Source organism: Tenebrio molitor, chromosome 2 (assembly GCF_963966145.1).
Source record: "Tenebrio molitor chromosome 2, icTenMoli1.1, whole genome shotgun sequence".
NCBI lineage: Eukaryota > Metazoa > Arthropoda > Insecta > Coleoptera > Tenebrionidae > Tenebrio > Tenebrio molitor.
The window spans coordinates 23,059,096-23,071,842 of NC_091047.1; the positions used below are offsets into that span (position 1 = coordinate 23,059,096).

The 12,747-nt window shown below is 37.1% G+C and overlaps 1 protein-coding gene across 1 annotated transcript in view; it reads left to right on the plus strand.

Annotated features, from left to right (window-relative positions):
* Window positions 1-4,284: 4,284 nt before the first annotated feature.
* The window catches only part of loco (locomotion defects), a 38,485-nt gene continuing 30,022 nt past the window's right edge, over window positions 4,285-12,747 (plus strand). The window contains exon 1 of the mRNA XM_069039028.1: window positions 4,285-6,582. Within this exon, the coding sequence (XP_068895129.1) occupies window positions 4,408-6,582 (2,175 nt within the window). The 5' untranslated portion in view covers window positions 4,285-4,407. The remainder of the gene's footprint in view (window positions 6,583-12,747) is intronic.

Sequence of the window (12,747 nt, forward strand, 5' to 3'; positions counted from 1 at the left end):
ACTAATTACGCTGACCACTTGATACCATTTATAATGTGATTTTATTTAGTAATCCACGTAGGTATGTAATTTGGCTAAAAATGTCAAAATGACAGTTGATGAATTTAATTTTTGATTTCATTAATCAGAACAGGAAAACGTCATTGTGACATTTTTAGCCAAATGACATACCTACGTTGATTACTAAATTAAATCACATTATAAATGGTATCAAGTAGTCAGCGTCATTAGTATTTTTGGTTGCGTACAAAATAAATTCGGAAATAACCCTTATGTGACTTGCCCTGATAAGACGTCGAGCAAACTCTTTTTTAATCATTAAAAATATTAAAACTGATAAGGTGAAATTAATCCCAACAAAATCGCAACAAATATAAATTAATATTTATTATTCAGGTATACAATGTACCGGGTGATCAAGAAGAACTGTTTAAGTTGGTAGTGCAATTAAGAAAAATTTTTAATTCAGTTATTTATAACCACGGCTTCCTAGATTAATAAGAGTCGAAGCCTCTAATACGGCTGGTCGAGTTCCTTGAACTGTCTGTTCCTTCAAAAGCCAAAAGTATAGTAGCGCCCTCTACCAAAAAACGAATATTTTTTTAATTAAATGAATGAAAAATCGTATTAATGTTTTTTTTTCTATCAATAATCTACTTTTTGAAGTAGTGTATGTAACATACAAATTACGATTCTTTTTAAAATGAGATTTGTACGCGGTTAAGCAGCCAAATACACAAATGTATAGTGGCGCCCTCTCAGGAACAGAAAAAATGCTTGCAACTGATGAACTCGACCAGCCGTATTAGAGGCTTCGACTCTTATTAATCTAGGAAGCCGTGTTTATAACACTGCAACTGGATATGTTTTCTTGGTTTATTAGACAAATATCTGATATAGGTATAGCATTAACAACGACAAGCCACCAACAACTGGAAGTTACTCCTGTTATACGATTTAAAATACGATCCAGTGTTACCAACTTAAACAGTCCTTCTTGATCACCCCGTATATAGAAAAATTAATTAATTAATTAATTAATGTATTGCAAGTAGTTGGATGGAGATTTTCTTTTTTACAGAGCGCTAACCAGTGTTGAAAAATTTTTAGTTGATTTACTTGTACGAATACGGTGGCAAATCTTTTGCAAAAATAATGTAGTTGTTGATAATATCTAGGTAAAATGATAAATCGCGTAAATAAGATATTTTCTCACGAGAACTGTTAATTTTTGATACAGCCAAAAGTAAAAGAGATAAAATGACAAAATCTGACAAACCATGACCGAATCTTATTTTCGAAATGGAAACGAAGAAAAGAATTAATTATGTAGAATACCTAGGTAGGTACAGTCGTTGACCAAAATAAAATAGGACAAAGTGTTACCTTAGACAGTTTCACAATTCAAAGATTTGTGTAGTGTAACTGAGGTGTATGTGTCTCAGATTACAACTTGATTTGACTTGACAATTGATTTACAAAAAGTTAGGTTGTGTTTTTTTACTTGTCATCTCGTCACTGTCACCACAGATTACTCATATAAGCAGATAGTGCACTTGACCAGCAATGCATTGATTGTAGCGGTCCAAGATTCTTGCCGCGGTAGCTTTCGTTTGGTTCGCGCGAATTTAAAATGTGAACCGATCGACGCGGAATTCTAAAATTGTAAATAAAGCTAATCAAACCAATATATGAATTCTAATCAATTCTATTGATGTTATGTCCATAAAAATTATACAGAAAATAAAACCAGAATAAAATATTAACGTAATATGTATATTTTTCAGAAAGAAAAAATAATGAAAAATTCAAACAAATGCCCATGTTATTACGTTTTTGCCGCTTTCATGTGAACTGTCACTTGTGTCGCTGTCACTGTCATTTTTTAGGTGAAAAGTACGGTGATGAGGATTTTATTTATTTTTGTTAAATTAACGATTGAATCCAGAAATATTGAGTTGCTCTACAATCAATTTTAAAAATATTGGGCCAGTTTACAGAAGCGAAATTAAATTAATCGTAATAAAATACGAGATTAACTGAACACGTGATAAGATTGAACCAATCGAAGTTTCGGATTCATGGGTTAATCGCGCATTAAAATTTAATTCGAAGTAAATATTTGATTCTCATTCTATAAACTGGCCCCATTGAGTTGTTTTGCACCCAATTTAACACATCATTTTGATGATTTTTTTATGTGGAGCGGCAACCATAAATTTTACATTCAGTTTTCACGCCTACTTCGACTACAATCATTTAGAATAACCCTGTAAATAAAACAGTCAAAATGGAAACGGGCTAACCCATACAGACTTAATTGTGGCAAGAAATAAGTTTAAATTTTGTTGTAGTGAATTTAAACTACAGTTTTATTTATACCAATTAATTGTAAGTTATTATTAGGCTTTGGTTCTAAAGATATTATGTTATAGTCAATTATAATTATTATATTAAGTATATATTTTCTGGGTTAGGCCGTTTTATGTTTTACACTACCTCAAATAAATGCTTCACAAAGTCACAAATGCGATACATTCAATAACTTTCTGTTTTTAAGTGTTGGGCAATTTATGTTGCGGTTATAATATTTTAATGCATAATAAATTCTCATGTGGAGATACAGTTTTAGAGAATAATCTAAGGGAAAATTCTTCTTTATCGTATTTATTTACAAAACCAACTAAACAGGTTTTTAAATTTGTGCGAACCAAAAGAGAGACTTGCGCACTGAAACTCGAAACAATTCGAGGTCCGAGTGCACTATCTGTTTATATGAGTAATATGTGCTGTCACTATGTTCAATCGAATGATTATGAGTTTTTGAAATCTTGTCGAATGATGACACTTATCAGAATTGTTTTTTTATTTTTGACACTTTTGTTTCGTAAGAGATGGATTTCGCAAAAATATCGAATTACACAATCGAAATTTACTTTGTCCTATTTTATTTTGGTTAACGACTGTACCATACAACTCTGTTTGTTAGTTTTGAGTTTTGGGCAAAACCTTCGTCTGGATAACAGTATGATTGAAATTACACCGTATTTTTCAGAAGTTTTGCTTTGATAGAAAACCAAGAATTAAAAGAAAGTAACTTAAGGTCTGGTCGATATTTCATAAAAAAATACAGTCTGCATAACTGAAAGTAAGTCCTGAAAAGGAAAACGTTCGTTATTATCGTAGAAACAGTTAGGTACAGAATTTACTTTATTATGCTTATTATTTTTCAAGTGAAAACTCGTTTTTAATGGTTGCGACTACAAGTTTTGCCCATTATTTATCTGAGCAATACTAAATCATGTCTCTAATATTACCATTTTTGGATTATTTTATATGGCGCCGCTAAGATAACAATCTTGAACTTTACACTCTATAAGGCAGTGACAATATTTGATGAACAATACTTTTAGAGAGGTGAGCAAATGTCTTTCTCTTCTTTTTCAGCCAAAAAATGTTGTAAATTCTACTTTGAAAGAATGTTAATCCCAAGTCTAAAGTAGGTATACTTAGGTACTATCGGCGCCATCGAAATGTGAACGCCAAATTTTCCTAGTGTGTGTTGTAGCATCAATCATAGGCGTGCGTTAATGTGTCAGATTTGTGACAATTTTCACAAACATAATTTGTCAACAGATTTAATTTATTTTTAAACAATATACATGCCACGACACTTGACCGATATGGGAAAAGCGAGGGCTGTTGCCAAACTCGAGGAAAATTGTAAAATTGTAATAGAAAGTTATAGGTAATATGTAGAAATCTTTTCTTAACTTTCATACATATAGTACGCCACTGAACAAAGTTTTATTTAATGTAGAACAAAACAGAAGACGTTTCTATGGCACCAGAAATTCGTTCACATTTCGTTGGCGCCGATAGTACATTTTTTTTCTGCAGTCAAGTCTCATCGTGTTAGCGTGTTTTATGGACAGTGACACACGAGAGATTACTTAATGCAGTTGTAATATTCTGTTAAATAAATGAAGTAATAGCAGTAGCACATTGCACAATTTTTGTGCAGTTAACACGCGACCAGTGCGCTCAGCGGTAGTATGAAGTCATCGCCTACTTGGCAGAGTTAGTAATGCACCTTGGCATATCTCTTTCAGGAATTTGTGTCCGATAGTTCAATAAACGTTCTCAAATAATTTGCATTTTTTAATAAACAAACCTGTTTGGGAATGTAGGCCGAATTTTCTCTTGTGCGGAGTGGGACGAGAACGCAGCACAAAGCTGTCTGGGATGGTTGAGCTATTTGCCGCTAGAGGGAAAACGCATTCCAACGGCCATTTAAAAAATTGTAGAAATCAACAACCTCGTTCGTGTGACGTGTGAGAAGGGACGTTCGCCCCTATCCCACCTGGACGGTGTGTTTACCTGTGTTAGTGCCGACTTTAACCTAAAATGCACCCGAGCCGACGGCGCAAAAAGCGCCCCAACTACGGCATCCGCACGGTCGAGGTCCTGCGGGGATCTAACGGATTCGGATTCACCATTTCAGGCCAGCAGCCCTGCATTCTCTCCTGCATCGTCGCCAATTCTCCCGCGGACCACGCGGGGCTCCGGGCCGGGGACTTCCTCATTTCCGTCAACGGAATATCCGTGTCCAAGATCACGCACGATGCGGTTGTCAACTTGATCGGCAACTGTGTGGGCCCCATCAAAATGACAATCGCCGAGAACTACTACTCGGACAGCAGCGAAGAGGAGCTCGACGTGAACAGAATGATCAGCTCGAGGAAGCCAAAATACATGCACAAACCTAGGGCGCACCGCCTCTACAAACAAGCGCAAAGGCCGGAACAGTGTGACAGTTCCAATAAGAAATGTCTCGAGAAACACAACGATCACAAGTCGTCTCTGTACAACGACGAAAACGGAGGGAATTTACTCAACATTTCAAACCCACTGCCCATGGAAGATGAGGCAGGCCCTGTCGAATACAAAGCTCTGGTAGGCTATTTAGGAACAATTGAAATGCCAAAACAATTGTTGCCAAACTCAAGACTACAAACTGTGTGCAGCTGCATCAGGAAGTTGAGACAAGAGAAACGAGCACCCACAGCGGTTCTCATGACGATTTTCCCCACTTGCTTGACCCTCAAAAACTCCTCGAACCACATTCTTGCCATCTATCCGACTAATCGGGTGGTCTACATTGGGTCCACAGCTGACAGGGAATCAAGGTATTTCGGGTTGGTAACCAGTGCAGTGTGCGACATGAGGAGCAATGACAGTTTGCAAAAACGTTTTGGTGAGACTAATGTGTGGCAGACGGAAGAAAAGAAGTTCAACAATGCAGATACCGAAGTCGAGGTCTCAAACAGTTGCCATGTTTTTATGATCGACCCGAAAATTGTGGAACACAGTGTGCACGTCAAGAAGGCGGAGAGTTTCAAGTTCAGCTGCACCAGTGACGTGATCACAGGTAACTGCTTGGAATTTCCTCGAAATGCCTTGTATATTGTAAATTTGGTGCAAAATATGTACAAATTGCAAAGTAGTGATGGTAGCCATAAAAATGGGGCGATCGACGATGTCAGTTTGGGGCCTTTGGTCGCGAACTCGCCCCAGCCGAGCGCGTCGAGCAATTCAGATTCAGGCATCGGGTTTAGGGACGACTGTGGGAACATCAGCGACAGAATCCTCGTGGTGGAGTTCCCGGCGCATCGTCCGTTTCCACTAGTCACCTCGACCAACAGCAACCGCCCCTTGGGCATAGACGCTTCAAACATCCCCCTAGAAAGTTTAGATTTGCCGTTGAACAACGACCACTCGCAGAATTTTGAACTGAATAATATTCGCTCCAAAAACCACCTCGACATCAAGCTGCCTAATAATTTGTCAAAAGTGGAAAGCTACGACCGAAATACCAACATCAAACAGATGAACAATTTGAATAACATCAGAGCTTGTGGGTCGGTTAACATAAAGAACGTGTTAGAAAAGTCGGAGAATCTGTTTTTGGCGAAGCAGAATAACGACGGTGAAGTGTACAATCGGCTAACTTGCAGGGCCATGCCTGACAGACCTGTCAGAGTAGCACGTGGTCTGTCACCGTCGAGTGTCATAAGTTCAGACGACAACAACAGAACGGCAGAAATCGACACCGGCCAAGGGTACAACGAGAGACCGGTAGATGTTCCAGACAACACTCTCAAAAAATCATACGAGACGCTGTCCGAAGACGTAGAATTTCAGAGTTCTGTCGATAACGTGTCGATGCACAGCTCCAAGAGCGTCGAGTTGAGCAATTTGAAGAGCGTCTTCAAAGCGCCTAGTATGCTTTTCGAAAATAAAAAGTTCAAGAGGCAGTCGAAAATGGTAAACAGTTGCGACAATCTAGATAAATTCGATGAGAATATTATTAATTATAAATTGAGTCCCAAAGTGTACGGACTGTCGAAACCCAATCATAGTTGCGAAGAGCTGAACAATTTGGATTCAGTGGAGAAGTACGGATATGGTAGTTTGCAAGAGCTGTGCAGTTGGGATGGTCAGAGTAAAACCATCAGGAATATCGCGCAAAGCGAACCCGACGTGAGAATGCAGAGGAATGGGATGGATCAGGATTTGGGGGTAAGTCATTTTTGTCACAGTTATTTGATTTTGTTTGCAATTAAAAGTGTTATTTTGTAATCTCGTGAGTATTGTTGGTTGCCTAAATATCTTTCTACTAATGTAACTGCATGCGCTAACAACATTAAAGCGATTAAAAATTTTTTTTTTAATTTCTACTTTAATGTCTCTTATTATCCATTTAATTGTTAATGCTTAGTGCGTAACAGTATCTTCGGTAATTACATTTTAAGAAAATTATAGTTGGCCACGGGCAATTTTTACATTTATACAACCGTTGGTAGGCGGTCATTTCACGTACAGTACAATACAATCATGTTGTTTTCAATGTTGGTAATGTGAAATAATATAGATATTATTGACCAAAGTTGAGAAGACTACTGTTATAACCAGAGAGCCAAGATTGATTCAAACGCGGTCGGGATATAAGTCTTCCCAACCGTGGTGGAAATATAATTTTTTTCATCACTAGCACCTTAAATTCAATTTTTTGACCCCATACGTATTAAGAGTTTTATGTTTATTTTTGATCATAGAATCATAGTTTTGAACATTCGTTATTACTCCGGTTTCATTTAAAACCCTTCTATTTTTTTTATCTCATTGGCATTGACAGATACTGTTATTTATTATTTCAGCAAGAATGTATCGGGTGTTCATTTAAATTTTTCCTCAAAGTTGGCGCTGAAGAGTCGATTATAAACGCACCACTCGTCAGGCTACAGAGTAAAAACGCAAACAACGCAAAAAGTGAGGTTAGATTTAAACAGCTGATCCGTGATGCGTTCACAATCGACTCTTCCACGCCAACTTTTAGGAGAAATTTAAATGAACACCCGATATGTTTAAATAGATTTTTGTTAAAATAATTTTATTGATTTAAACAACGTTTTTCTCCAATGGTAAATAATGAACTATTATGACGTATCGGATTTTTGAATACTTTACAGGAGACTCACATTAAAATTTTAATTGGAATATGTAGTAATAATTCTACAGAACAGGGTAGTCCCCTGATATATTATATGGTGTAATATTAAAGTGGAAAATGTGTACAATAATGCATATTATGCTAAAAAAATTTGAGAGAAATCAGTTACGTCAGTTCGTGAGATTGGCTATGATGTAATGCAAAAAACGGTATTTCAATGCGTTTACGTTTTAAATTTCCGATTTTATTAAATATGTTTTCAAAAACGTAAAAAACATGTAATGTCGCCCAATTGTATTAAATGTAATTTCAAAAATGTGAAAATATTTTTAATGTCTACTAAATCGAAAGAGGAGTTGTAACATTTTTTCTAAGGCTTTTTAGTTTTTTTTTTAATGTAACGAATGTTACGGAATGAGTTTTAAGTAAATTTAAATGTACATATTATACTTTGTCGGTTATTAAAATTGCAACATCATGGACACAATTAGATATTAATTTCTAATTTTAAGTATAAATATCAACTGATTGAATTCTAAAACAAGTGGCGATTACTGGAAGTGATATCTCATTGTTTTTGGCGTCATTTATCATAATCAAAGCGCCTTGAGGTTTTTAATGTGTACTTAATTTAGATTTTTAAGTGTTTCAAATTTTCGAATATAATTAGACAGCTTTTTTTTATCAGATAATTTTATGTTTTCGTCGAAATCTTGTTGAAGGTGTGAATGTAGCAATGCTTGAGTTGTTAAAACAAAAAAATTACATATCTAGAGCAAAAAAAGTTCAATTGTAATTCGATGAGATCATTTTATTACTCTACATTTAAAAATATATTTCATCACTCGTTGAAACAAATAGTGTTTATATGGTACATAGTCAATAGGTCTATCGCTCCCAAAAAGGAAGGTACGTTAGAGTTCTGTTAGCGGCGGAAGGGACATTTGGTGGGGAAACTTGCGCGGTATAAAAATATCCAACCAATAGCTAACCACTCTTATTTACTAATAATGGAGCGGGTCGAACGAAATAGCATTGCTGCACATCCCCACCTAATGTCCCTTCACGAAGCGACTGGAGTCTAACACAAATTGTTGTGGAAACAGCAAGAAAAATTGACGGAAATAAAACTAGTTAGGGTACGAAACTCGATGAGGTCCACTATACTTCCCCGATTTGTCACCCACCGATTGCCACATTTTCAAATATGTATATGAATTACTTCTTAAAAGACAAAATTTTTGGTGATCAAAATGCTGGCGAAAGCACATGTGTAGAATACATTTCTTTTAGAACGACAGATTTTTTCCAAAAAGTGATGAAGCTACTTTTTACATAAATGTATCTTCATTCAAAATATTTTCAGCAGCTTTAAAGATTCATATGAACAAAAACATGGTCACGACGCGACGTCTGCATGAGAGCGTACATTTTTCTGCAGTAATATAATTATGCGTCGGTTGGCTGCAAGAATGTTTTGGACAATAGATCAATATCTTCATATAGCGTTCCGTAGTCATAGTAAGTATACCTATTGGTGTACTTGTATACGTGCTAAATTACACGTGTTCCGAACAATAACACACATCCAACCTGCTCTGTTTACCGCTATTTGTACAATTTTGGACTTAACAGCACTTCAATCCTTTTTACGGCTTCCTCTGACTCCCTTGCAATGCAGGATGCGACTCAAATGACACCATGAACGTGCACAACGAGCCATGAAATGGAGGTCGACCATGTTTTCCAATTAACTTCACATTTATTTGACCCACCACGACGGCCGAACATGTAGAATGTTATGAAAAATATGCAAGTCGCGTTCGACACGACGCCCTTACCAGAGAAATAATGACCTAGCGTGCTATCAGTTAGGAATTTAAAAGAAACACAGGATTTATTGGGGCAAGAGGAAGCCCACATTGCGCCCGACGTGGAAAGTTTCTAATCAGTGGTACTCCACCTCCACGTTTTCCGTGGATCTCATATTTTGCATATATGTCCCTCGTAGATCCCGTCTGAAGATGATATGATGATGGCTGCAACGAAACATTTATTAGCACAGAGCACAGAGAACGAATTATGGGTTGCGGTAATAGAATAATTAGTTCCTCAACGTTCCATTTAAGTCTAGCATGGTTTGATACGACGACCTCTAATAGTTGCAATGAGAAGTCGGAGAGCTTACACCCGATATTAATCTGTTCGCATAAGTGCGCGTAAAACTTTTCGAAGTTTATGTAAACTGCTCAAGATTATTAAGAGATAATGGAAAATATTAATAATAATCCTGAAAACATGTGTCGACGCACAAAATGCGTTTTAACTTGTCGATACTTGATTTATGTTTGCAATCACATTGTTCAGTCAGCGTCTGCAGTGCGCAGAGCGCATCATTTTACTTACACAAAGTGTAAGAAATATTGTTGGGAATGGTAAAAATGGTCGGGCAACACGATGTTTCGGAATCCATGGTATGGAGAGCCGTTGTAAGATAATAAGCTGGTAAAATACAGCAAATTGTGGCTCAAGTATGCAGACTTGCACAAAATGTGATTTCTCGACTTTGTAATCACTTTTCCAAAACTGGAAATGTTCGGCGATGACAAAATCAAGACCATTACCAACAACTCCAAGGGATGGCCAATACTTGTTGTAGCCTGCGTGAATAACGCAAGCTTGCTTCTAAACGAATTTGCTCCAGCTACTGGAAGGCTGGTATCACCGCAAATGGTGTGACTTTTCTGGGTGATCACTTACCAAATTTTCTGTGGTTACAGGGGTCAAAGAAGAATTAACAGTTAGCACTGACGAATCATTTGACAGCATTTTGAAGGCATCTATGTTTGTGGACAAAACGCTGTTGATAAAAAAAAGTTTTTCAGCCACAATCAGAAGAAAATGATGAGACTGACATAACGAACATCCAAAAGTAATGATAACAGCACCTCGAAAAATTGGGAAAAGTGTCAACCTGGGCATGTTCTGCTGCTTTGTAGAGTTAGAAGTGAATAAGAAGACAGTCTCACTTTCTAAATCAACTGTAGTTATCTGCTTAGATAACTACAGTTGATTTGGGAAGTGAGACTGTGATACAACACCAAATTACAAATTGTTTACTGTAAACCAAAATTCAGAAGAAATGCATTTACAGATGATGAGTTTGTGAAAACTCATTTTGGAAAATATCCGATCATCAAGGTCAGTTTCTTGTGTTCTGAAGAAGTCACAAGCAAAACTGATGCTCTGAATCTTTGTAAGAAGAGTATACCTGAGGCATTTCAAAAACGCCCCTACCTATACTATGTATAAAAGTTCAGAGTCACAATTGAAGTTTATGAGAGAGATGTGTGCGAGCAATGGTGTACAGAAGAGGGAAGTCATGGAAATCGCAATTACAAGCAGTTTGAACCTGACAGAGTAATTGAAGGCTTGAAAGATTTGTCTGAATATTTGAACAAGTTCCATGGGAGGAAAGTTTTCGTCCTCATTGCTGAATTTGATTCAATTGTTTCAGAAGCAGTTGGCAGTGTGGCTGACAAAGATGAACTAGAGAAAATTATAATTACTTTTTACAACCCTGCCAATAACACCCATAACAACCTTAATAATTATTATGGGTGTTATTGGCAGGGTTGTGAAAGGTAATTATGCTAGAGTGTTAACTACAGGAATATTGGACTTGCATGGCACCGGCATTTCAACCTTGCTGGGTAACGTGGAACGAGACACATTTGGAGAGGATACGCTGGGCTTGAAGTATTATGGATTCAATTTGGAAGAAGTGGAAAAGCTTTTTGAAATCTTTTCTGTAGATGAAGGTTTAAGAAAGAAGGCAATCACCAAGTATAATGGTTACTATACCAAACGTGGAGAACATGGGATTTTTAATCCATATGCAATTGTCCGGTTTCTAAGAAACCACAGGGGGGGGGGGGAGATGCCAGTTTAAAAAGTTATTGGGAAGAAAGTGGTAGTGGTTATGTTCAAAGTCTTAATAATCTTTTCAAAAAGGATGAGGTCAAGGAGATGGTTTCCGGCTAAGTTTTCAGGTCAACTGAATCTGGAGAACCTAACAAAATTACATATTCCAAATAGAGATCCCCAAGCTTATATTTCCATGGATCTTGTTAGTCTTTTCCTACTACGCCAAGGCTATTTATGATATATACGTAGGAGAGAAAGTCTCCCAACTGCTGTTGGAATTCCAGATGATCTACGACCCGTATTTATTGAAAAGATGGTAGAGCATTTAACACAACATTGTGTTAAATGCCAATAAAGACAAAGCAGAGTTCGTAAAGGCTTTGAAATTCTTTACTGACAAACTGGGTGAGCTCATTGAAACAACATCTTCCTATTGATCCATGTAATGAGGCAGGAATAGAAACTGTAGTACTCGCTGCTGGTTACACCTGTGCCAATCAAGTCTATAATATCGAACAGAACAGACTATATTAATAATAAATAATCCTGAAAACATGTGTCGACGCACAAAATGCGTTTTAACTTGTTGATACTTGATTTATGTTTGCAATCACATTGTTCAGCAGCGTCTGCAGTGCGCAGAGCGCATCATTTTACACAAAGTGTAAGAAATATTGTTGGGAATGGTAAAAATGGTCGGGCAACACGATGTTTCGGAATCCATGGTACGGAGAGCCGTTGTAAGATAATGAGCTGGTAAAATACAGCAAATTGTGGCTCAAGCGTGCAGACTTGCACAAAATGTGATTTCTCGACTTTGAAATCATTTTCCAAAACTGGAAATGTTCGGAGAAGACAAAATCAAGATTGACCATTACCAATAACTCCAAGGGATGGCCAGTACTTGCGTGAATAACGCATGCTTGCTTCTAAACGAATTTGCTCCAGCTACTGGAAAGCTGGTATCACTGCAAATGGTAGAAAATCGTCTTCACAACAGAGGTGAAGTAATCTTTTTCTGTTACGTCCAAGACCAATTGTTTTCATTCATGCATTCTCTTTATGCAAATCATAAAAGGGGTTTGGAGCGCGTGGGTGCGGGAACATTATGAGTGAAGTCGTAAGATAGCTGCTAGTAGTAGTAGTACGGATCTGTACTTTATGGGCAATGGTTCTTTAAAAGTCCAAAAGTAGCATGACGATTGTATAGTCCACAGTATCAGAAGAGCAGCTCATTTTTATGGAGGAAAAACTCGACCATGTTGTACAAATCTTGTGAATCAGTGATTTAAGGTATTGTCCAAGTG